Source organism: Solea senegalensis, linkage group LG12, assembly GCF_019176455.1.
Source record: "Solea senegalensis isolate Sse05_10M linkage group LG12, IFAPA_SoseM_1, whole genome shotgun sequence".
NCBI lineage: Eukaryota > Metazoa > Chordata > Actinopteri > Pleuronectiformes > Soleidae > Solea > Solea senegalensis.
Genome location: NC_058032.1, coordinates 4,283,287 through 4,310,835, shown reverse-complemented (window position 1 = coordinate 4,310,835; position 27,549 = coordinate 4,283,287). Strand labels below are relative to the sequence as shown.

General features: G+C 42.3%; 1 protein-coding gene across 1 annotated transcript in view; it reads right to left on the bottom strand.

Annotated features, from left to right (window-relative positions):
- slit3 (slit homolog 3 (Drosophila)) overlaps positions 1–27,549 on the bottom strand; it is a 229,941-nt gene that overhangs the window by 53,273 nt on the left and 149,119 nt on the right. Inside the window, exons 7-11 of the mRNA XM_044040094.1 lie at positions 9,113–9,184; positions 6,060–6,223; positions 4,726–4,870; positions 956–1,027; positions 151–222 (exon numbers count right to left, since the gene is read on the bottom strand). Coding sequence (XP_043896029.1) covers positions 151–222; positions 956–1,027; positions 4,726–4,870; positions 6,060–6,223; positions 9,113–9,184 — 525 coding nt within the window. The remainder of the gene's footprint in view (positions 1–150; positions 223–955; positions 1,028–4,725; positions 4,871–6,059; positions 6,224–9,112; positions 9,185–27,549) is intronic.

Genomic DNA, 27,549 nt, shown 5'->3' with positions numbered 1-27,549 from the left:
GATTGAGTCAAATTAAACTGTCCTTCATGTTATTATCACCCCAGACACACACACACACACACACAGAGACATGTACACATACACATCTATTTTCTACGTTCTTCTCTTAACCAGGGTATGTGCACATGTTTGTGTTTGTGTCATACTTACAATGATGTGAGCGAGCGCAGGCCACTGAAGGCATCAGCCGCTATGTCAGAGATCTGGTTCTTACTCAAGTCACTGAGGGAAGAAGAAGAAGAAGGAGGAGGAGGAGGAGGAGAGGGGGGAGGGTAGATGATAAGTGCATTACTCTAATATGCAATAATGGCGGTTCATCCTGCGTGAATGTCCAAGAAGTGACTGACAAATGATCACGAGAGAATACATCAGCAGAGGTCAAGACAAGGAGACGGATCTAAAAAAAAATAAAATATGTAAGAGGAGCAGGATGTGTGTGATAGAGAGAGAGAGAGTGTGAGAGAGAGAGTGATGGACAGGGTGAGACAAAAAAGTGAAGCAGAAGAGGGAGAGGATTGGAAGCAGTGGCATGTTAAGTGCAGTTCATGTCAGTCACTTCCACCAATGTACGATATATTATTCAACATTTTTCGAGGTTAAGCTTCCTGTGTGTGTGTGTGTGTGTGAAAATGACAGATTTGCACAGTCTGCATGTCTGGCATTTTCAGGTATTTGTCATTTTTGAATAATGACAAGCTTTAATGTATGCATGTCTGTGAGTGTGTGTGTGTGTACTTGTATTTGTTACCTCTTTTCTGACCTTGTCAGGACCAGTAGTCCTCATGGGGACTAGAACCTAGTCCTAAAGAGGCAGACTGGTTAAGCTGAGGGCTAAGATTTGAATTGTAGTTCAGTTATGGTTAAGGTGGGGGATAATCCTCTGTTCATCTAAATGAATGGAAGTACATGCAGTGTGCGTGCATGTGTGTTTGCAGGTAAATCTAGACATACTCACATCCTCTTCAGCTTCTTGTAGGCAGTAAAGGCTCCTGCGGGGACACTTTTAATCAAGTTCTGCTCCAAACGACTGGACAGAGAGATGGGGTGAGAAGGAATAGCATGTTAGTCAAACCCTTTCAATTTTTATCTAAAAAATGTAATTAGAAGAATGCTCTCCTCTAACATACAGTTGGAAAATCTGAACTCGAGTATAATGGTCACCAGTCGGTATGATTAAAGCACATTCTTTAAATTCACTTTAATTACACCGAGGACGGGGTCACAAAAAAAAAAATCATTGGTGATCGTAAAGTCCCGTTTATCTCAACCGCCATGTGTACAAAAAGGCCATGGTTAACGTCGACACATTATTACTGCAGGTCTGTCAGTGCCCTGCAGCAGCAACCACAGAAGGTCACTGCGCGTGGAACGTCCACATGGGTTCTGCAGCTCAAGTCGTAATGAGTTTCCCCAGCACCTGCCCTCTCAACGCGTGAATGAGACGACTGGGTGTGGAAAAGCACGGCCAGCGCTGCGTCTCGCACACTTACAGTCAGCGCACGTGTATGTTGTTGATGATGGCCAGTGCACTGTTTGAATTAACATTATCCCAAATCAAACAGGGAGTGAGTTAAGCACTCACCAGAAATAACGGCGTCATGTCGCCCAGCAAAATATCTGCTTTGCTTATTTTACTCAAAAATAAATGTTTTACTTTCTTGTGTTTTGCCCCCTTTTTCTGGCAACATGGAAACTGGCTGCCACGACGACGATGAGGTGTCCTCATTCGTCAGCTGTCATTTTCACAAGTTAGGAAACACACGGTCGCTTCCTCCCGTTTGGCAAGAGGGCGAGTGACATCTGTCATCGTTCACTCGTTCATTTTCGTGTCAGTTTTAAGTGCAGCCTTCCCGTACTGTAACTGCACTGCACGCTGCCACAGTTTTGTTTAGTTTTTTTGTTTAATGGGAACACACTCATGCACTGTGAAGTGGGACAAGTGGACACAAACTGGTGACCATTATGTTTGTTTAGTGGGACTTTGTGAGGCTTAAGTTGTCAGGAGGTTGGGCAATTATATGTTTATAAAGACACTGGAAGGCTACATTCACCAAATGCTCTGTTTTCATTAAAAAAACAGATGGATTATGCTACGGATACACATGTCATCCACACTACTCTGGCATTTTGGAAAACAAAAAACAGTGACATTTCAAAAATGTATCTGGAGACCTTTGGAAACAATGAGTCAGGTACACGTTTTCACTTCATGGTTGATTCAAATCAACCACGACTGTGAACGCTCAGTTGAAAGACTTACTTTCAATTTCATCTTTGCCTCAGTCTGATAAAATAAATCTTCCACGGTTTTTGTTTGTCATTTGTAAAACTCTCTGAAGCTACACAAAAACTGCAGAGGAGAGATTTAACTTCCTGTTTACACAGCCACACACTTATGCCCAGTGCAGCTGAAGGGTCACATGATATGTTTTTAGGTGTGATGTGAATAAAGTTAAAAACGCTCATCTGAATTTAAATTATTTGTATGTATGCAAGTATGGATGTAGCCTCCAACCAATGGCTTAATCCACATGCACACTGTTAAAGTCACAGGTTTTAGTTGATTAACTGAACATAAAATGTGATTCAGCAGTTAATGCACTCGTATTTAAAAGCAGGCATTCCTCCTTTCTCAGTGTTTAATCGAAATGAAAGCAATGGAGGTTGTTGGAAGACAGGGGAAAAGTTAAGAAGCAGCAGGGCAGTAAAAACGAGTGATGTACAGTAAGTGTGGCAGACTCCCCCTACAACTGCAGTGAAAAAGGAGGGCAACAAAGGAGAAATCAAAGAAGTGGAAAAGTGCAAACAACTTGGGAACAGGTGAAATCAGAAGAGGGGATGTGGTGAGGTCCCAAGGCCAGCCACAGGGTCAGCTGTCAAAATGATAAATGGAAACTAATCCACCATCTCCCCGTCCTCTTCCTTTTCAGAACCCCCACTGTCCTGCTTTTGCCTTCAACTCACCATCTATCTATCTATCTATCTATCTAGTACCTCTTGCAGCTCTTGGAACATCTTAATTCAGCTACGGGGTCAAAACAAATCAAGAATGTACAGATATTGACAGCAACAATGTGCATGCACAGGAAGTTACAAATTATATCAGGGGAAGTGAAACAAGGTTAGTACAAAGACACTTAGGGGTTATATTTAAAAAATAAAAAAAAATAAATAAATCTATAGTGCGAGGAGCTGATTAAAGAACAAGAGGACCAGGAGATGGGTTTGGCAGGAGCACAAACACACAAACACACACACACACATACATACATACACGCACACATTTGGCAATGATTCCTGCCACCAGCATGCAGAAAGATGACTTTGTCCCATTTGGAGGACTGACAATACATCATCCCATTATACTCTATTGTTTCTGGCTGCAGCACCAACATTTATTATAATGGATCCAATGCAAACCACCCCGTCTCTGTGTGTGTGCGTGTGTGTGTGGTTGCCTTCAAAAGACTTCTTTTGGTTCATGTGGCTTGATCAAAATGCATCTGACCCTCCAAGAATGTGTGTGTGTAGGCATAATGTTTTTTTGTGTGCCAAAGTATGCGTTGTGTTTCTGCAAACAAAGCTGGTGCATCTGCATATGCATGTGTGTGTGTGATTATATTAGTTATTCTGGGGAGGTGCATACACCGCATCGGTGTAGCATGGCATGCGAGAGGATTTCTCCTTTACTCGTGGAAGCAATCAAGCAGCTGTCCTCAGTGCAAACAAACAGGGCTGAAGGGATCAATATGGGCATCAAACTCATCCCTCTGTGCAGCGTAAGACGAAGACGAACATACGCTACAGTGTGGATGAGACGTGAACACTGGTTCATCATGGTGAATCATCCATCTGCTCGGTCACACGGAGTAAGACTTGGTGTGTTCAAGCACGAGTAGCCAACGCCGCAATATTCCATTACAAACGCAGGTCCTGCACACAAAATTGCTCCAAAGACCAAAAGCATCAGCACTAAAATGACGGGGTTCCTTTCCTATTTTCATTCAGGAGCTTGGTCTTAGCTCAGGAGGTCGTTATTTATTAATTTCATGTTCACATTCTGTGCTGTTTTTTTCCCCCTCAAATGTCCGCCACGTCTCTGAAACAGCCCCTGCTTACGTGCAACTGAGACACACTGCTGTTGTCATGGATCTACTCCATGACCACAAATATGACTTTACCAAATCAAACTAAAATAATAATGGGACCATTAAAATCATTTACGACGCATGCTGGCGAGTGATTTGCTGAACCTGCTTTATCAATAACTGCCTGTACTGAATGTCGTGAGGAGCGAAAGTGAACTTGGTTGGTCAGCGTCATGCCTGGCATTTTGTCTGCTGGGGAAGCTGAAGTTTGAGTTCATGAGTGCACAGAAGCAGTTTAAACACAAGGACTCAAAACTGAGCCACTGGGACATTTGTGGGCAGGTTTTTGACTATACCCTTTACTTTAAAAAGTTATTTTGCAGATTGGTGACTCTGATAATTAACACAGAAGCTCCAAACTACTATTTTCATTGACTGTATAATTTTTCTTTAAGTTTGATTTTATTCTTTATGGACCTCATGTGAGTCTGAATGTTCCCTATATTATAATTAGTGTCCAGTGCAAATTCTGTACATGATAAATGAAAAAAACATGAATTATATTAACCAGTTGATGTACACGACAGCGAACAGGGTAAATGAGTGCATACAAATGTTGAGTTTAAGGTGGTCTTACATCTCCACGATGCCCTCGGGGAGATTTGCCGGTATTTCAGTGAGTCCTTTGCGACGACAATCCACTATGTTGTTGTTACAGCTGCAGCTGGGCGGACACACAGCCACCTGGGGTACACACGTCCTGGACTCTGTCTGAACTGGACCTGTAGACGGCAAAGAACAGATATTGTTCACAGTGTCTTGTAAATTCTCTCTTAAAATGTTACATTCTATGCTGTGGTCTATTTTTATCTTTCATTTTCTCCTAATGTCACTAATCTTCCATTATGGTTGGAGGGACTCGAAGCTTAGTGAGTTAATCTCACTAAATGCTTTCACACTTAGAATGGATGAACCGGAGGCGGATTCCCAAGATGTCACTGTTTTAGAGGGGTGTTAAAGGATGGAGCAGGGAAAGAGAGGTCTGATGTGGAGCTGGTAGGCAGGAAAGAAGAAAGGGCTACAGGCTAATAAAGAGGGAGCAGCTTGACACTCTATTAGCACAGAGAGCTGAATCAGAGGCCTATAAACATTACCTATACTATCAGCAACTGATAACACAGCTGCTCTTACACTGGCCTTTTAGCTGATTATGCTCTCTACAAGCTGTAATTCTTTCAGTGGTATAAACTCAATGCTGAGCTGTCTGAAGAAGATAACAATAGTGCTCGCAATAATGGCCTTGAGGTTTATTACATTCTTCTTATTGTATACCTCTATGTAAAAGAGACGGCAGAGTTCAACTGAGAACTCTCTCATAGACTGAGGAACAAAATCCTGTCGTGAAGCCACGAGATTTGACCGGACCAGGGTGACACTTTCCAAACAGACGTCACGTGCAACTGGGCAGCGACGGGACAATAGCAGCTGTGTGAGATGAGATGGAAGCAGCACTTCTTCACCTCTTCACTTCTCACCCAAACACTTCAGCACTGCCCTTTAATGAGTCACCGGCCAAGTTTGAAGCCGGTCAAGCCATCGCATATTGGGTTTTTGCCAAGTTAATTCTTCTTGCAACCATTGGAGGTCGCCCCTGGTGGCTCACTGTTGTCCCCGTTCCTACTTTCTAAGGTTCACTTTTCAAACCAGAATATTTGGGTTGTTTTGGGTGAAAAATTTAAAAAATATGAAATTTTGAATGAACCTTTAGAATTTACCTTAAAAGATCTATAAATGATTGTACAGAGTGTATACTCTCTCTCTCTCTCTCAATCAGAGTAGCAGAGAATTTATTTAATTCTCATTAAAGTACATGTCATCAGTCTTCAGGATCATTTCAGGTGGATCTTCAGGGAGTCTTTGAAGCTCTGCAATACTTGAATAGACGGCGTCTGGGTGCAGATGTTAACTCACCATTGCAAACAAAATCCTTCTTCTGCACATCTGGGACATTGAGGCCCCTCATGTGGGCGGGGGCCATGCACTGGGTGAAGGGAGCCAAGCCCCGTCTGGCTCTGAGCCAATCAGAGAGCCAGGAGAGGTGACAGTCACAGTGGAGGTTGTTGGAGTGCAGACGACTGGGAGAGGAGGCAAGAGCAAGAAGGGAATTCAATCGTGTTATCGCTGCAAAATGAAACATATTAACATGATAACTTTGATTATGAAATGCTGAGAGCATATGTAACTGAGTCTAAGTCATCCCTGTCCAGGACAGTGAGACCAGAGCTTAAGTGAAACACACACACACACACACACAAGCACATAAAGTAATATCCTCAGCTCTCATTTCCCCAAGGTCTGTGACAATATGACTCCCTCCAGAGAGAGAGGACACATACGGCTAAATCACAATCTATTCAGAAAGACAGAAACAGAGGCAGACGACGGGAGCACAGGTATGAATGAAGACGATAGCCAGAGAAGAGCAGACCGAGAGGAGGGAAACGGATATGCAGAGAAGTGGACACAAAAAGAAAATTCAATTCTACAACCAATTATATTACCAATCAGGGCTTCATACAGTAGAGGCTCAGAGTGACATGACATTTTATGATTCTACGATTCCTGAAAATGTGAGATCACAAAAGTAACCAAAACACACGTTTTCTCACATCTATCTATCTATCTATCTATCTATCTATCTATCTATCTATCGACATAGAAGTAAATAAAATAGTCCTTTATAAAAATGTATAGACTGCTTTTCTGTGCAGGGAGCATCAGGTGATTCTGTCGGAGCCGTGACTCTGCGTGAGTTGCAACGCCCCGAGAGAGTGAGAGAGAGTGAGATGAGGAGGAAGAGGAGGGTAGACGAACAACAGAGTGTCTGGTCAGCGCCTTATATGCCAGTCGGGATATCTGGTCTTTCAGAAGACAGGCCTCCTTTTGTAATAAAGCAGAGGACAAATCCTGTTATGGAACAGAGATGGGCTCATTGATGCTAGCAGCGGGGGCAGTGGGTTTTAATACCATTCTCCCATTATAAATCCAGTTTATAGTCAAACCCCTGCCTGGAGATATCCTCGTCCTGCCCCACCCCCGGCTCAGCCTTAATTACTGACAAGTAGGATTAAAACCGAGGGGAGAATAGAACAGGCAGGGGGGGGGGATATGGAGAAAGTGTGTGTAGCTGCAAGTCTTTGATAGCATTTTTTTGTGCCTATTAGATGCAATTGTGTGTGTGTGTGTGTGTGTTTGGAGTTTGGCGTATCAGTCTCTCTCAGTCTTTTTTATTTGATATTTTCTCCAGAGTGTTACCAAGCACATCTTTAGTGCAGTGAATTACACAAACACACAAGCAGTGGGAGTTCTAATCTGTTCATCGGTTCAAGTTTCCGAAAAAGAGGCACCATGAGGCGATTTCATTACTGCTGAGAGAATAAAAGGGATGCTTCAGGAAAGAGAGAGAGAGAAAGGCGTCCATATAATATAGATTGACATCTAACAGAGACTATACTGTACAGTATATATCTATATCTATATCTTTATACACAGTATATCGATGTCTATATATACATATATATATATATATATATATATATACATGGATTTCTCAAACTTCACTGCTAATAAAATCAGGAGGATCTCTAACGTTTGATTGAATGAGTCATTTTTATCAAAGCAGCAAAGTCAATAGTGGGATCTGAGGGCAGCAGCAGAGACAGTGAGTGGAGGATGTACTGGACAGACGGAAAATAAAAGGAGGACAAGGAGAGAAGATGGGTCGGGGAAAATGGCAGAAAAGATGAAGACAGGTGAAGGGGAAGAGACAACATCAGCTGGATCATTGTGGAAGAGAGAGCTCAGAAGTGATAGAATGAATTGAATGAAGACATCTCACCGAATAATGATGGAGGAAAGAGAGGAGGAGAGTGGAGAGAGACGGGGAATGACAAAGCGGGATAATTTAGCATGAGAAAGATGCAGACAATAAGGAGGTACGAGGAGAGATGAAACTGCGAAGGGGAGACACTGAAGAGGGGACAAGGAGGACGCGGAAGAACGAGGAAATCAGAGGCGACAGTCACTCAGTGTTGACAGAAAACAGAAGAGGGCGAGGGCTTCTGATTAAAAGATATTGGATATTGGTAACTCTGCACTCCTGGCAACTGTGAAGTTGTGCTGCCTCCTGAAATCCAATTTTAAAACGCTGCCACTGAAGCTGCAGCGATGTGCAGGGAAATATCACAGCGCTGCCATGTGACTGGCCTTCAGATGGACACGGTTGGTCAAAATCTGAATAGAAAAATACTCCCGTGTTCTTCTTCTTGTATTTACTTGTGTTTTGCATTGAGAAATCCCCATGTCTGAATGTTAAGTAGGCATGCACGACCACACAAGTGCCTCCACTGTAAAAATGGCAATTTTGAGGAGGGAATCCCAATTTTATGACTGCTGGGTTAGTGGAGTTCTACCCCAGTGTGGCCAAAAGGAATGTAACCAATAGACTAGTTCTCAGACAATCCCATGGGATTATGGGTAGATGATGTCGTGCCGTGGTCAAGACAACTGCAAGATCTCCCTTCACACATAAAACAGAAAAAAGATAGATACACAAAAATTAAAGGCCCCCAACCAATCAATCAGAGAACACAATTGTGTGTTCTCTGATTTGTGGGTTTGTGTGTGTGTGTGTGTGTTGTACATCAGTTACGTCATTAAGTGAAATTTCTTCTAGTGCATCAAAGCAAATTAACTTTTTAGCCTAAAAGGTTTTTTGTGGTATTGATGAAGTTACCATTACTGTGTGTGTGTGTGTGTGTGTGTGTGTGTGTGGGGTAATGGCCACATGATTATTCACAGTCATGAAACAATAGAAGAGTTAGTCTCCTATTATGGCATGATTACATGATCACACAAAGACCCTGTTGCCATGCTGTGTGTGTGTGTGTGTGTGTGTTTGTATGTGTGTAAGATAGTGAACACTTCTCTTTTTCTCAGTGTGTGTGTGTGTGTGTCATACTCACAGTGTCCGCAGCTTGGGCATGTGGTTGAAGCTGGACAGCGGGATGAGGGTGATGTTGTTGTTGTTGAGGGTGCTGAACAGAGAAACACAGAGAGGACTGTTAGAAATGAAAAATGAAACCTCGGTGCCACTTATTGATCTGGTGTAATGCACGTCAGATTAAATTCTATCCAACGCACAGGCTTCAGTGTTCTTATGGATTACTGGTTAGTTTCAACCCTTCAGGGGTTTTTTAATTGCACAATATCACTTATAGTAGTAGCAGTATTGTGATAGTTTGGACATATGGTACGGGAACATGTGTTACTGTCGTGTCAGAGAGAGATTGGGCTTTGTTGCTTTTGCATGGTGCAGATTAGGAATGGTCAAGTCAATATAAAAGAGAATAAAACAATATTTCAAACATCATCAATACTGCAGCAAAATGCTCTGGTGAATCTAAGGTGTCCCCAATGTGCCAAATCATTCCATAACGTTTCAAAGCATTACTCAGTAATACACACACACACACACACACACGGCATTGACTTCCATTCATTGGGACAGCCCTAAAAAAAGCATTATTCCTTAACCCATTCACAATTCCCAAGCAGACCTACATTTAACGAGGCGCTGCCTCATCAGGACCAGGTTTTTGGACTACTGGTCCTGACAAGGTCAGTGTTTTTGGCAGAAAATGCCCTAAAGAGGTAACAAATGCAAGTATACACACACAATCACATACATGTTGACTCACGTAATGTGTGCGCACTCGCACTCTTGATCCATTTCTTACTCATAAGCAGGTCACCGCTGTCTGTGACTATTAGTTCTCACATAAACTACATTCTTTCTATATGTAATATCGACCTGGAGTGGAATGAAAAACAAGGTTGACCATCCACACACACACACACACACACACACACACACACACACACATAACGTCTATTGATTCCCGGTGGTTTTCATGTACAGAAATGGAGACAGAAATGAGAGGAGAGGGAAAAACTAGGGAAAGCAGGAAAAAAGACGGTTATTCCGTCTAAGAAGTCTGCGGGGGATCGTAGTGCAATGACAGACAGACGAGTAAAAGCTAGTTAAACTGCACATAAAAAGCAAAATACATCAGAACACAAACGACTCCCCGGTGGCTTCAGCGGCGTGCGCATAACATACACAAGACAAGCAGGTCACATTCCACAGCATACACTCATAATGCATGTATGAGTTATTACTTGTATGTATACTGTGGGTTATTTGAGGGCACAGACATTTTGGGTTTTTATATGAATGATTTTCTTGATCAAGTTGAAAAACTATTATTTTCATTCAAAATCTCTGCTGAAGATGTCACCCGACTTCTTCCATTACTACATTTCAATACGTACGCACACTTCCCAGTGATGTGGGGAGAAAATGTAACAGTCATAATAATTATAACGTGACATCAGTTTAAGGTCAAAGTCAACATTTGAAAACACGAGCAAATAAGAAAATCCATGTTAAATTAAGAAGATTAACTAATAATAATAATAATAAAAAAAAAAAAACGACACCACTGGGTATTGTTTCTTCCAACATCAACACGAGCCAAATCAACCCTTTGCTGTGTTTTTGTCCAACTATTCATGAATCATTCATTTCAGCGGAAAGAATACGGGGCTAGTTTACGTTACATATCATCCGAAACCTCGTATATTCAAAGAGTCATTGTTTTAGGAAGAATAAAAGACTTTTTTTTATAAAAAAAGGAAGAAAAAAAACCTTCTGACAAGGACGAGGCCAGCTTTCACGGAAAAGGTGAAGGGATTTTTTTTCTTTTCACCATCTGCAGTTATGTTTGTGCCTAAATATACAGCGTGTGCACGCGCGCGGTCAGATTTCACCGACAAAATCAAGGAAAGTTTGTTCTGCACTCTGTTGTCACAAGTGTTCAAAACAGGCCCATTACAGGGCATTTGCCGTGTTTTCACTAACACCCACTCAGCCTTAAAATAGAATGTTTTCGCTTCCCTCTGTTGACGTTACTACTTTTCTTTCTCTTTAATTTCTTTCTCTCCTTTCCGATTTCTCTTTCTGCAGCCTCCTCTCTGCCAGTGTAGCCTCAGTGGCCTTGGTGGACGGATAAAGTTTCACACTCACTCTCACACACACATACATGAGGAGTGCTGCTCTGGTCAGCGCTGTCAGGGGTGATTCCACGCAGTATATATAATTTAATTGTGGAATAACAATAATTTCCCTCTGCAATTTCCCTGTCAATTATTCTCCCACTCACTCTGTTCCACCTACCGTCCTCATCTCTTTGCCCTAATAAAGTAGTGACTGAACCGACTTAAGCCAAGATAAACACTAAAAACATAATTTTGAAGTCGAAAGCTATAATTTATATTGTGGCTGTTTTTCTCTCTCATCCACCCCCCCCACCCCCCACCCCCCAGCTTATTTTACACTCCTTTGGCCATCACGGCTGCTGCACTCGGTAAAATCATACATAGTCTTAGATTTGAAGTGCTCATAAAACATAAATGTGCATTTTGGCAAAGACGGAAATTGATGAATCACCGTTTAATCTTTTGGTACGAAACGTCAAATCATCTTCACATATGATGGCGGTTCTGTTGAAATACTACATGATACTGAGTTTTACAAAACTTTACAGGTCCAGCTTGTGAGAATTGGGGTGCAACCGAACTCTGATCCGCAGGTCTCGGTTCGCTGTGAACCAAATGCAGGACGTGGACTACAACACAGGGCATCGTGGGTAAACACAACCAAAACATACTGACAATAGCACCTTCAACCTCTGCTGGACATTTATATTTAAAAGTTTTGTGCAGCTGAAGGAAAAAACACAAACAAAACACTCGTATTACACCTTGTGAATTGCTGCATTTAGGTCAAGCTCTTTGAGGTTTTACAATTCTACATAAATAACCGGTTCAAATGAGGACTTTCCACTGGTTGTGCGCTCCACCTTGTGTCAGCCTAAACTTTATAATCCTGCAGCCTTGAAAGATCCCAACACACCAAAGTGGCCACAAAATCACACAGTGAAAACCCCGACTATTTGGCCGAGTATTCATGCTCCCATTTACTGAAGGTTTCACAACTGTGATGTTACATGGTTAGGAAAATATGTTGTGTACTATGTATAAGCGGCGAGTGTTGCAACTCTCTCCTCTTGGACTTTACGTTCCAGACTTTGTTTCCGTTTGTAGTGTTCTTTTTTTTTTTTAACGGCTGATGTTATATTTAATAGCACTTTATATCCTGACAGGGGCCAGAGTCACACACTTAAGGTTAATGCTTCACATGAGTTATAGGTTAAATAAGCTGACACACAGATGTCTCGTGGCACTTTGCCCGACACTATTCAGATTCTAGCACTAGAGCACTAAAGCAGGATTTATAAGTAACTGTAAGATAATTAATCAGCAGGTTTTAACCAGGAAATACTTTTACATTCTAATCCACATTAAAGGTAAATATAGAGAGACAATCTTTTACTAGAATCGTGCTGCTTTGCATGTTTGTTATTGGAGGAAAAGGTTGGTTTTGTTTACAGTCATTGTAAAAAAAGGGCAGTTTAAATAGTCTTCGATCCACTGGAGCTTCTTCAGATCTATTTCTCTTTTAAGAGGCTGCAGTGGCCACTGCAGTGACCCTGCTGGACACATCCATGATCCCCCCCAAGTGACCAAAACCTGGTCCTTATGAGGCAGAACCTCATTTCTCTTAAGTTCAGTGCTACAATTTGAATTTTGGTCGGGTTGAGGTGAAGCATGAACTGGTTGTGGTTTGTATAGGCTGTGTGCAGACCCCCGCGTTTGTGTATGCTTGAGTCAGCATGCATGTCTGCATGCAATGCAGCAGTCTCCGTTGCAGTAAAAGGGCCTCGCCGCAGTCAGTGATGGAGGAGACTCTTTAGTGGCAATGCACGAGGGAGATGCTATCGTTTGTGTTTGTGCACGCGCTCGTGTGTTTTGTGGGGTCTGTGCGAGACAGAGAGAGAGAGAGAGAGACAGAGAGAGAGAGAGAGAGACAGAGAGAGTGATGGTATCATGTGTGCCTCTGCTGCAACCTACACACTCAGGTCAGAGCCTTACTCGTCAATCTCTCCTTAGCGCACAGACACACATACACCCACGGGTTCTTGGTGTTCAGCCAGGCATGTAAAATACCTTAAATAATAAATACTGAGCATGAGGTCGAATCTAAAATATTTCACAGCATTAATGTAATTAAGAAGTGGTGACCTGCAGAGACTCCAGCACGTGGTTATGGGTTGGGATCACTGGAAATTACAATTTGCAGGTTTATTGAGGAGCAACAGGGGAGTTTAGCTTCGTGTTTATATGTCGGTCGTCTTTAAAAGACGTTGGTAAATTGCTATAATCTCAAGTCTTTCATCTAAGTTAAGTAGACTGAATTCCATGATTTTTGCAGCATGCTGTAGGCAACTTTTTGGAGGGGCTGGAACTTAAAAAACAAACAAATGTAAAAACAATATTCAAAATTCTATCAAAAATATGTTGTATATATGTATATATATATATATATATACATATGTGGCAACTGCATTTGTGTGCATATCCACAAAGTCTGAGCTGTCGCCGTTTGCGTTTTCATGTGTGTGTGTGTGTGTGTGTAATAAAGTGAATGCTCTATTAGTCTCTGTTATGCTCAATCAGCCTTAACAGGCACTGATCAATACGCCGACACAAATGTCTGAATTACCGCGGCCACTAAAACACCAACACGACGACTTGTGTAACTTTACGACTGTGATTACAAGTGATATTGAATTCCACGTATAATACCATCGTTCTTCTCTCATAATCACCAACATTGGTTATAGTTATGAATCGCCAATTACGCGGTCAGACACATCCTAAAATAAGCTTTTATATCACAGTGTCAAAGGGTCATTTTCATGTTTTGTGCATCAAATGTGTGTTTTGTTTTTTTTTACACTCAAACTGCAAAAGAACCAGTGTCAGATTCACTCGTTCATTGTTCATTATAACATCATTTATACGCTGAAAAGATCAATCCACAAAACGCTGAACATTCATTATCGGATTCAATCCCAGTGAGGATCATTCTGTCAGGATTTCTAACACACGGAGATCCAGTTGACATAATTGTCATCATTTTTCAAACCAGTGGGGGAAAAAAACTCACCCCCCCCTCTATTCCAAATTTCAAGCATTGATGTTTCATTTTAGATGGAACTCTGAGGTAAAACCCCACCAGTGCACTTGGACCCACTCTGAAATCTCGGATCAATGCTCTATTGTGTGAATGAAACCACAAACTGGAAGCATGACTACTCGTTGGCTGAGCTTACATCTGCAGTGTAGCAAAGATCAAACTGACTCTAATAACAATAATGACATTATACAGCGATTTTGAATGTGACTAAAGCAAAAAAATTCCAGAACCACACATTGGTTTTATCACGGCCTTATTAAATGACGACATCTCACTGCTACAGTGACAATTTGTCTCAGTTCAATCACTGTACTGTTGTTGTTGTTGTTGTTGTTGTTGTTGTTTGCACAGCAGCAGGGATCATAAAAGTATATAAAAAGTTGACAGAGGCTTTTAAGCCAGTTTAAGCTATTCAGAAGTAATTGCCACCGGGGGGCGACACTGCACAAACGAGGGAAACATTTTCCTGACGAGTTCATGGTCTCATTCACTTCAGTTTCAGGTTCTTCTTCAACAGAACATGATGCCACTTTTGGAAATCAGATTTACAAAAGTACTGTCGCGCTCGCTCACTGCTCAGCTGGGAGATAAGTGCCTGTTTCTATTTCTGTTATTTTCTATTAATGTGTCTAGTCATTAATGAGATTAGGTTGGTGAATAAGTGACACCACATTTTCTGTGGCTTTGCCACAAAAAGTGAACTTTAAGTATTAAGCAATTCATCGAAATTGCAATACAGCCTATACTACAATTGTCAGATCTTTCCTAGACTCACATTCACATCCCATTCACTCACACTTTCATACCCATTCACACACTGCCAGTGAATATCATTGTAGATTCATTATTGTCTTGACCTACACGCGTCTCATTCTCCAGACTGAAGAGAACGTCTTTGTTTCTCGCAGATCGGCACAACTATCACACAGCGATCCTTTTACCAATCGCGCTTGTATAAAATTCGATATTTATCCAAAATCCTTCAGTTTGACTTGGTGTGTTTAGAGTGTGCGACAGAATCAAAATAGATTTTTGAATAAACTGTGTAAACTCTGGTTGGTAATAATATACCTTCCTAGTTTTGCCATGGTCTGCAAATATTACTCTCAGTTTACTCCAAGTGCAATTGTTTCTGACTTAAGTGCAAAAAGATTCTTTCTTTGTTCTTATTTGTTGACATACTTGGAGAAAATCAACATCAAACGCTGCATAAGTAAACAGAGCAGAGCAGACATTCAACAACAACACCTCAGACTAAAATGCATCAGAAAGGTTATGTTGTTATTAATAGTATCAGGTTAAATCATGCCTCTGGTTTGTTTTAGGGTTTTTTAAATTGGATCTTTTCAGAAGCAAAATTGAAATTCCTTCTCTGTGACTGAAAAAAAAAAGAAACCCACACACACACACATTGATAACGTGTTATGTGAGCACACAAACAAAAACAGTCATTCAAAGCTTTATATTAAGATGTGGAATGTGTAAACATTGATTTTGCAAGTGTAAACACATTTCATTCATTAAGAACGTGTGCAGGTGTCATGTTTTGTTGTTCGTTCAAAATAACAAAATCTCAGAAAGCAGCTTGTTTTGCGAGCAACTGATGATCGTCCCTGTAAAGACGTGGGAATCCTAATCGCGAAAAAACAGGCAGATTTTTTTTTACTTCCTGTCTTAATTAAATTGTATTCTACGCAGTTCTGCTGAGACACAGAGTAGAAGACGTGGTGTTTTGGGATGATCCAGTATCTCCCGCGTGGCTGTAGGGTAAATATGAATGTAGGAAGCTGTTTCTTGGCCAGGTGGAGTCACGTCCTGGAGTCTTTTCATCACTACAACGGTGTCTGGCATCCAGCCGCTTCCCCCTGATGGTTTACTGAACCTGGCCAAGAAATAAATCTGGCCCGTAACCACATTAACACCACATTACATCCAAAACTTAGTTTTTTTTTTACTGTTGATTAAACAAACAAAATATGGACGTTCAGAGATGCAGATTGTGTAAGTACCTACAGTACAGTTTAACCTGACATTGACACTGAGGGAAAAACATTCTGTAGTACAGCCTGAACCACGGTGGTAGCTGCAGCTTTCAAAAGAACAGGCTGTAGTTTGAAGGATTTTTTTTGTGCATGTTAATTAATCCCCGACAGACCAGACACACGCGACTCTGTTTTCATTTAAAAACATGCATGTACGCCCGTTTGAGAGCAGCAAAAGTGAAAGTGCACCTGGCTTTGGTTTGGCTTTGAAAACTGCAGGGCAGCGATGACGCAGGTACTGTCAATGTACCTGTGTTCTTCACTGGTTCTCATTGACCACAACTTGACTCTCAAGTTGGTTTGTACTTTCTGAAACTAAGAAAACAATTAGAGAGGAGAGAATGGGATTCTTCTTCTTCTCCTGGATCGCTGTGCCTTGCGTTCCGACTCGGATTTTTAAGGCTCTTCTTGGTTTAGTTCCCTCGTTTCAAGCGCCAATGGTCTGGATTCTACAGATTGTCACTTAGTTGTTGCTTTTTTATTTATTTTTTTATTTGATTTATTTCGACGAGAGCTTTCCCACACAGGTGCTGAAAAGGGGCCAACTATTGAAAGGCCTAAAAAGACTCTTTGAGTTGGGTGAAGAGCCCTTAGCATCTTCCCCTAAGGCCTCATTACAGCTTTAAGGAGAGCAGACAGCAAGGCGAGGTGCAGACACTTCACTCCTTAAAGGACTCATTTATTTAACCCATTCACACCTAACCTTCACCCTTTCATTAGAGAGAGAGCGAGAGAGAAAGACAAGGGGGCTCCGAAATATGCTTAACTCTTTCAGTCAGACTGTTCACATGCTCATTAAGTCTCTTTTTTCCTATTCACGCCGTCACTTCTCCGCACAAGACGTGGGAGAGAAGAGGAATCCATGTAGATTTAGAGATACATGAGTGTGTGTGTGTGTGTGAGGGAGCTCATTTGGGCATTCATGTGTGTGTGTTGGGGGTTGTACAGCGGTATTCTGTCTTGCTGAGTCAGACAGTGAGGCTCACCGACCCTTGCAGTAATCACTCACTGGTGAGCCACACGACGGCACAGCCTGATGCTCTGCTTTTGTATGCACAGGTGTGTGTGTGTGTGTGTCACCACTGGACTGTGTAGGTTCGTCAGATTACTAATCCATACACACGTTTGTCCATTTGTGGTTCGTTTGCCTTCTGCGGCCGTTCTGTGGCACGCGTACGTCTCACGACCGGAACTCCTAGACCTTTGTGCGATGTGTAGAAAACTCCAAAAACGATCTGGCCGATTGAAAGAATTCCAGATATATCAAAAAGTGAAAGTTATCTTGGAGAAAGGGGGCAGAAGCAGTCGCTCACTGAACCACAAAATCAATATCTGATTATCTCCATGGTCATGAAAGGGTAAAGGTTTTTAAGGAGGTAACTGGATGAATGAAAGTCTTTACAATTGCACGGGTTTCTGTGTGTGGGTTAAGGTTCGGGTTTGGCCAGTTGTAATGATGGTTAAGGTTAGAGTAAGTCTTCAGGAAATGAATGTCAATGTAATATCCTCTAAAGTCATGGAAACCAGACTCTGTGTGTGTGTGTGTGTGTGGGGTGGTGGTGGGGGTACGAATGAAGGCCACTCGTCCTTCTTTCAGTGAGTGTTTCTTTTGATCTGGAGATTTCAGCTTGTGAGTTGAAGTGATTTTTGACCCTGTTGATTTTAGCGCTGAGCTCTGTAGTTCTATGAGGTCTTCAAACCTGCTTTAAGGGCTTTTAGGTAAGAGAGTTAAGGGCTTTTAGCAGTGAATTGTTTCATTTTTTGAACTTTCCCACGGGGTTTAACGCCTGCTTTACTGCTTTACCCTGGCAGCCTGGTGCTAAACTGTGTTCTGTGGGTATGTGTGAGCATGTGTGTAGGTTTGTGCTCCTTTGTGTGCATGTGATTTTCCATCTGTGTGTGTGTGTGTGGGAGACTGTGCTAGTTTAATAAGCTCTCAAGTGTTTGAACAACCAAAGTTGCACAATTTAGTCCTCTTATCTCTGAGAAAGTTTCCAGAGGGTTGCCATTGGAAACCGCCATGGGAAGGTTCAGCTGTTTACAACCAAAACCCAGAAAAGGTCTGAGTTCAACATAATTACAAGTTTAAGTGAGCTAAATTTGTGCTGCGCCTTATTTAAGACACATACACTCTGTGAGGATATAAGCGACCAATTTTCAGGTGATATATAAACTACTTTTTTTCTTGACATTTGAAAAAGTGAAGTCGGGAAAATGTGTTTACACAAATAGAGGCGAGAGCGGGTTCCTGTGTCAACGCTTCAGTTAACCTAATGATGGACGATTGCACTGTTCCTCACCGAGTCCACGTAGGCGCTGAGCACTGCATGCTTTTAAAATGACCTCAAGGACAGAGCGAGAAACTCAAGATAAATTATGACAGATTCACACTCCAAATATGAAGGTGAAACTTTTTTTGGGGGGCTTTTTGAAGAGGAGTGTAAATAAAAGCCCGCGGAGTCAAAGGCTGAAGCCGCTCCCGCCGACTTCATATGATAGGGCTGTCACTTTTCATCCAAGATTCAGTTGGGACTTGAGAAAATTGTAAGTCAAAATAAACTGCCTGCAAGCGCTTCAGACTGTGTGATGATGGACGTGGTGAGTTCAGCTCGTGTCTGTACCACTGTGCTCTCTTTGCTCATCAGGAGGTGTTTTGCAGTGTCAGTGTGTCCGTGGAGGACATAAACTGTCTTCCACACACGCCAGAGTGGACAATCACAAGACTAAAGCGTATGAAAGCATCGTGCATGTGGAAATATTTATGCTGCATGAACTGTGGCACATACAGACTGGCGAGCGTGCCACAGAGTGATTTGTGTTCTGATTGACTACAAATGCAGAATCACAAACTACAAACTAAATGTATGGGTGGAATGAGCAAATACCCCCCCCCCGCGCCGACGAGGCCATTACACCTTAAATGAGAATAGATTAGCCTGCATATTGCCTCTCAGTTCCTCTTCTCCCCGCACTCACTCTCCTTTCTTCCGCTGCCCTCTTATCTGCTCCTAATTGTCTTTTAGCTCTGCCTGGTTTCCACCTTAAACCGCTTTAGTCTCTTCATCCTCTTCCTCCTCCTCTTGCTCATCACTATCTCTCCTCCTCCTTCCTGCCTGCCACCCAGTGGGATGTGATGAATGGTGTGTGGGTCAGACTGCTGGCACTGAGCTCTCTCCGTATCTGATGCCGCTCCCACCTCTCTGCAGAAGCTCTCCCTGTTTCCCCCGCGCCCTCCCTCTGTGTGAAGCTGCTGCTGCTGCTGCTGCTGCTGCTGCCTTCAGGTGTTACCTGGTGTTAGCTCCGCCCCTTCTCCTGCAGCAAACTCTTACATCAACTTTTGTTGATGTGTTTCTCTCCTTTTAAAAAAAAAATGCAAACAAAACTGAGAATGTTCTTTCTTTCTTTCTCGCCCACTGACTGATACATTTCAGAAATACAAAGATTAGCAAATTAAATTCATGTAAATGTGACATTTACTCGTGTTTATAATCAACACTGGGATGTCACACAGTTACATAATAAGATCCTCTGGGTCCAGTGTGTAAAAAGACTGTAGGCACACACAAAGTGACTCTTTCTAAGGCTATTTTAAACAAATGATGTGTTTATTTCAAAGATTTTTAGATGTAAGAATGTTGATTTGGTGATAAAGTGCTTAAGTTTGTGTCTTTAAAACCAAAAAAAAATATTTATTAGCCTTTTGTTTTTTAAAGCAAGCACATGATCACTATGATAATAACTCAGTTGATAATTTACACATCAGACTGTTATAAGTGAGGCAGTTATTGTCAACTGATGACATTTTCCGAGGTTTATAAATTCTGCAGCTCCTCTCAGCGTCTGACGGCGTGACATTAACCCGTGGTCACAAATCAGTGGAGGCCATAAAAAAAGCTTCCAGTTTAAAATTCCCACTGTTCAAATGGACGAAGCTGCTCATCTTTTATTTTGTCATGTGACCTCAAATGTCTATATTGTATTTTAAGTTCAAGAAGTAATATGAGGTCATGTATTAAGATCTGAATGCATTTGAAGGTATTTACTTCACTTTACTTAAACACAGACTGTAACTCACCAAAGGAGGGTGAATTCAACTCTTATAAAACACAACTTTTTGGGGGGGAAATATGATCTTAAGTGGACAAACAAACTATAAATGTTCAAATAACATAAACGGAGAGCTTTTTGGACATGTCAGCTTTAAGCAGAGACTACACACGTTCTAACACATACAGTATAGTGTGAATGTGAAACACACCACACGCTTTGGTTTGAATTAGACACTCACTTATTTTCAGTGTTTAGAAAGAAAGAATATGTGGATGTTTTAAATTTGTAAGAGCGTGTAAATGTGGCGTCTCCCCCTCGCTCTTCTCTCCTCCCTCCAACTGCCTCTTCTCCTCCCCTGTTCCTCTCGACTTGCATCACTCCTCTCTCTCTGTGTGTGTGGCTGCCTCTTTCCTCACTTTCACATCTCTTCTCTTTCACCCTCCCTCCATTCTCCCTGTGTCTCTCAAACCTGCAAACTTTAGGCCCTATATGCTTGTTTCTACTTTTCAGCTTCTCCTCGCTCTACTGCTTATACACTGCCATTCTCCTCACAGGTACTTTCTCTAAATACATCTAAATGTTTACGACAAATACTCACATTTATCTCAGCTGCTCTCCTCTTTGCTCACATTTCATAAAATTTGTGGCTGACCTTTTTTTTAATTTTGCTTTTTCTTTCTTCGACCTTCCGTCTTGTCTTCCCATCGTTTACAATTCCCCTCTCTTTCCCACGCGGCCTCATTGCTTCTCCGTTTCTCTCGCTTTGTCTTTCAGGTCAGGCCCTCCGTTCTCGCCAGGGCGATGCTTGTTGCCAGGGTGTGATGGCTCTGCTGAGCCCGCCGACTCAAACAGAAGCCAAAAGGCCAGAAAAAACCCAAAATCACTGAACAGCAGAAATCAGCACTGCTCTGCTCTCTCTCTCTCTCTCCTGACCCCTCACGCACACACACACACACACACACACACACACACACACACACAGACAGACAGACAGATGTCACGTGACGAGAAGATGCGGTTGAGGGCGGAAACAAGGACAAGAATTGACAAAGACACTTAACCACGCACAACCATTTAAAGAGAGATTGGTTCCACTTTGGTATGAGACACACACACACACACACACACACACACAGCCTGTCTATTACAAAACTTTAGGTTCAAGAAAGGTTTATTTTAGGGGGATTTTGATCCAGTGCCCCTTCATCAGGGCTAGATCTGGAGGCAGCATGCGACCACAGAAATTTAATCTGGACTGGGGGTGGCTGAGGGGTGGACACACACACACACACACACACACGGAACCCTATGGTCATATAATTTCTTGGAGTCTTTACAAATGGAAACAGGATGAGGATGCTGTGCATTGAGGGAAACGATATAAAGTGTAATTTAGGGAGATGAGCGTGATCGTATTTGGGACGGGGGTCACGGGTTGATTTATACACTTGTGCATTTTATATGACATTTATTTGCCTTGAATCAAATATCGTGAGCTCACCACTATTCCCCAGACCGTAAAAGTTAATTATATACAATACATATGCAATACAATATGAATCATTTGGACCATAGCTTCATCTATTAGATAAGCTCTCCCACATACAGTGTCATGTAAATGGTCTGTGTTTCTGGTCTTGATGACCACTCAAAGCTGCACGACTCGCTCGACCACTCATCCATCCTTGCCCCGGATCAAGTGTAAGTCATTTGGCAGCGGGGTAGTTTTCTTTCGTCTTTTGTGTGTAAGAGAGAAAAAAAAATGTTCATATGATAGCGTATAGTTGGAAATGTCATTAAAAAGTAACGCTATAGCATTCCTCCTTATTCCTAAAAGTGTATTTTCAAACATGGCATCTGGCAAAGGAGTAAGGAGTTTGTGGAGCGAGAGAGGCCCGCTTGAGGTGAGGTTTGAGAAGTCAACAGCTCAGCGGGTGAAAATAAAATTGACTGCCTCCGGCTTACATGCTCGATACACGTCATCCTATTTTTCTAGCTGTTCTTCTCCCTTGATATAATGGAGGGGAAAAAGCAGCGGTAGAAAAGGTTATTCTGGTCTCAGCGCTTGGCTGAATGATCAGTGAACTTACTCGAACCGGATGATGTCAGAATCCAGTCGCACTCCAATTGGATGCTATTGAGTTGTAAGTGTTTTTTTTTTTCCTCTTTCCCCCCCTTTCTTTTCTTTTCTTCAGCAGCGGGTTTTGAGACCACAATAAAAAGGTGACAGGAGTAGGCAGAGGAGGGATGAGTGAGAGGAGGAGGAGGAGGAGGAGCCAAGGAGAGATGTACGTGAAGGAAGAAAAATTGCAAGGAAAAAAGGAGGAATGGAGGAAAAGGGGGATCGATAGATAGATAGACTATATACATATACTATATATATATATATATATAGTGTGTATATATATGTATACTACTAAACAAAAATGATGTGTCGAGCAAAGACAAAGAAAGAAAGAAAGAAGAAAGTTACAAGAGGGTACAGCCTGAGTGAAAGTCACCTTGTAGAGAGTTATTCAGTCCGTCTTCCCATATGAATTATGACAGTCAAATTCCCTCTGCCACACACACACACTCACGCACGTGCACGCATGCATGCATGCACACACACACTCATCACACCCTCACTCTCTCCTGTCACAGTGGCGCACCCTCATCTGAGAAGAGCTTCTTCGTGGAGAAGCGTCGTTCATAAAATATGCAGCTGCTTCGGTGCTTTTTTGAGTCCGTACACAGCGACCCCAGGGCTCCTCCTGCATACCAGAGTGTGAGCGAGGCCACGTGGTCAGGTCACGTAACGGCAGCCTGAGTCCTCTTACTTCCCTGACCATCTGATCCGTCTCCCTCTGTCACATCGCGAGTTTCTGTCTGTCCTACGCTCAAAGAAAAGAGGGAGGATTCATTTCGGGTTCAGCGGACGCCGCTGCCGTGTCATCACACCTGCCACTCAATCACTCCTGCTTTCTTTCAAGCTCAATCCTTTTCCCCGTGTTCCCTGCATGGTCACTTTCCTGTGGTGTCAGCAGAGAGGTCAGCGTGTCCTGCAAGAGGCCTTCCATCTCCAAGAATGAAAAAAAACACAGCGCTTTAATCTGAACGTACAAAGGATGTTATTAGCAAAGGTCTCATCCGAGGTTTTTCTCATATGCTTCTGTCTAGACTTTGATTCTGCACTGATATCAGAATTCAAATGGGGGTGAACTGAAGTCACTTTACAGGATATTGTATTCTGTGATTTAAGAAAAGAAAGTGATCCACGTTTCTTACGGAGCTTGATTTCCAGTAAATAAAAATCAAAGTTTATGGATGAGGTAGTTCCTCCTGCATCCTGATGGGCTCGTTATAGTTTTTCTTCAGGAAATGATCAGATATCTGAGGGCGTTGAGCGTATTGAACCTGCATTCTCATCAAGGGAACGAGTGGTTTCAGAGATCAATAATGGCAACGCACAAATATTGCTATAAAGTCACACGAATAAAGAATAAAACGGATAAAACAGGGAAAAATAACAGTTTGTGAGAAGCAACAACCCTCTATTCCCTAAAAGGTTCTTATCTTTTTTTCATCAATCATCACTGTCAGCAGCAGCAAAACAAAAACAAAAAACAAAAAAAAGTTGAGGAAGGATCAGTGAACAAAAAACTGCATCTACTTGAGCTGGGGGAAAACTGTTCTATGAATAGTTATAATCAATCACTTTCATATTAGCTTGACATCGCTGCTCTCCACTACTCATCGAGCTCATAGCCTCACACACTGATGCAAAACCAGCCTACACTGTGTGTGTGTGTGTGTGTGTGTGTGCTTCACAACCAGAACCATTTGTGAATTTCTGATTTTGTATGCATGCATTTATTAAAACCCTTGGGCGTGTTTTCTTCTCTCTCTCTCACTGTGTGTGTGTGTGTATGTGTGTGTGTAAGGGTGCCCTTTCCCCAGCTCATTGGGATGCAAGGCGTGAGCCGTCGGTTGAGAGCTGTCCAGACTAGCTTTGGAGTCATTAGCGCGCTCGTTAGTCCAGTTATGTTAAATCTAAATTACCATTCATCATCACAGAGGGAGCCATCATTTATTCTGAGGTGGCCTGGCAGACACATGTGCTAACTGGATCAACTCATTCAAAGACACACAGACACACTTGCTAAAACACAGCGGAATTCCAAATTAGGTGTTAGCTATTTGGTAAGTGTTTTCGAATAGATTATATATGATCGATTGAGACATTGCAGCGCATTAGTAATGATTGGTTTGCCCTTGTGGAGAAAAAAAAAAAAATCAATCTACAAACTGTCTTACTGCAAACAAATGCAGCGGAAGAAAAAAATAATAATAAAATGGGCACGATAAGCGCTAGAGTTCCAATTTTATTTTTAATCTGTGTTCAGCTGGAGACATAACTAAAGGTTGCACGGCACTGTTCTGTCGTCAGCTACCACTTGAATTGTATTGAGTCACTGCTGAGATTGAGCCATTCAACCGTCGACTGTGAGGATACTTTGACACGCTGACAAAATCAAATCAAACCAAACATCCTTCAGATTAGTGGATTACCTGCCGCTCGACTGCCTGATCTGCAGCAACCCAAGCTGAATGTAACACAAATTTACACCACAGATTAACACTGAGCAGATTGCTGCAGTGTAATTAAGATGCACAGAGTTAAAGGCCCAGTGTGTAACATTAAGGAGGAAAAACACTACCCATAAGCAATGCTTGTACAAGTGTATAATCTCTTAAAACTAAGGCCACATCCACGCGTGCAATGCCACAAAATGACTGTAGTACACACGCCAGGACTGTAAGTGGCGCTGTAAGGCGACACCAACAACGGAGAAGACGACGTTTTAAGCATGGAAGAAAGACAAAATAAAAGTTAGTGTAAAGTAAACAGAACAGGCAACAAAGACGACAAAGACAGGGACAGTCAGTGAGTCTAATGACGTCATCGTTTTAGTAGCGTATTCACCGTCTACACAAAAGGTCAGCGTTTTGAGATTTTCCCACTTTTGGGACTCGTTTTCAAACAAAGCACAAACGTTTCAGGTCGCCAAAAAACGCCGCATCCATGAGGACGAAACTCCAAGACGATAAAAACTGACAACAGCGGCCGTGTTCAACTCATGTTTCTACAGCAGCAGCATGAACCGACACACGTTTAGTATTTTTTAAGCGGATTTAAACCACAAATTGATAATGAATGGATTTGCCTCCATATCCAATGAAATAAGCCAACAAAGAAGAAAGAGCAAAGGTACACCGTAGATCCCTGGCACGCTTGGGTAAGTGGAGGCTGCACTATGCAGTCTCACCATTAGAGGGCAGTCATTTTTAATCATTCTGATACAGTGGAACTATAAAAATATAAAAAACAATGTTAAAACAAACACTTCTAACTTGTCGGAGGTTAAAGGACAGTTCCAGCTATTCAGCGTTCCGCATTTATATAAATGAACAATAATTAATGTAAAGGGTTTTTTTTTTAGAGTGAATGAGGGCTGGCCTGGATTCATCAGCAGCACTCAGCGTTAAATGAGCTCTCACGGAGTAAGAACACACAGGCACTAGCGCACGCAGCCATTAGCTGCCGCTGCAGCAGGAATGCAAACCATCTGCGCTGACGTGATTGCAACAGGCGAGGAGTTCTCTGGGAAGCGGAGCGACAGAGTGGATCAAGAGGCTCCTCTCCCAAATAAAAATACTGTGTTTATCACATAATTACGTTTCCACTTCTGCTGTGTTTATTGCCCGTACAAGTTTGAGCACATGTAGCGTTCACCATCAAAGGCATTAAAAGAAAAAAAAAAAAGAGGTGCAATCATAGTATTAGGAGAAAAGCCAACTGCGGGGTAGTCGAGTTCAACCGTCGCGCTGCTCTCCTCAATCATGCGCTAGTATGAGTAAAAGTCATGTTTTCGTTTCCCTCGCTGTGTTGATGTCAGCATCACAGCAGAATGAAATGGAAATATTAGGAGGGAAATAGTCGCCGCGTTTATTTGTCTGTTAATCAGTACTAATGAGTGCTTTCTCATGGGAAACCCCTGCTACAGTTATTAGACACAATCTTCTGAGGACACGCAGCTCTGAGCAGGGTCTGACCCGTGGAATAATTACACAAATCAAAGACCCGCATCACTTCCAAAACATGAACAAATGTGTTAATGAACTTTAGCGGCGGGGATGTGACGCCTTCAGAGCTCGCGCTTAGACGAAACATTCAAGATGAATGTTTCTGTTGACTGTCGAGACTTCCAACTTCACTGTCGTCATTGGGAAAATCACTTATTATGTAGCTGTTTGATGGTGTTTAATGACAGATATGATAAAGGCCGCCACGCTCCGCAGTGTGTGTGAGAGAATAACAAGTGACAGATTTCCTCTCTCTTCTGTTCTTGTCCCATCGCGACACCTTTGTTAACACCTTTGTTAACACCAGCTGTTTTTTTTCTTTTTTTTAAATCATGTAATCAATATTTCAATATTCCTGGAAGAGAATTACAGAACAGAGGCGGAGGAATATTGGTTTGTCTAGTAAAACAAAACTCATTTTTCAATGAGTCAGCTTAAGTACTTACTCTCTATCTCTGTTCAAGTCTCTGTTGTCAGACTTTTTTAAGTCTTTTTTCTAACTGATCTACAGGTTGGCATCAAGCTGTGTTTCCATCATGGCACAGTACGGTACGGTTTGGAGCTGGTCAGGCTTGTGTTTCGACTCAGAAAGAGAACCTTCACTTGGTAGGCGGGGCATGCGCCGCGCCTGATGGCCACGGCATCGCGGACACGTAGCGCGACGTTGTAACCAGTGCACCGACAACGATCGATGACATTGAACGCAACACAACAGACAACAATGGAGGACATCCGGCAGCTTTCTCCTGCTCGGTTCGTGGCTGTGGGCCCCCTCAGGTGAAGGGTACCGGAAATTTGAACGTTTAATTTGGTCCTGTTCCTAATGAGAACGTGAACAAATATGTACCACACCATACCGTACTAATGAGGGAAGTCTCCTGGTGCAAGAGATTGAGTATGCATGTGTGGATCGCGAGACTGAAGCGGTCGCTTGTTTGAATACCAACGGAACCAAGGGTTTGCACGCACATGCAGAAAAGACCCAGCCGTTGTTTGTTTGTGAAAGAATCGATATGGTGCC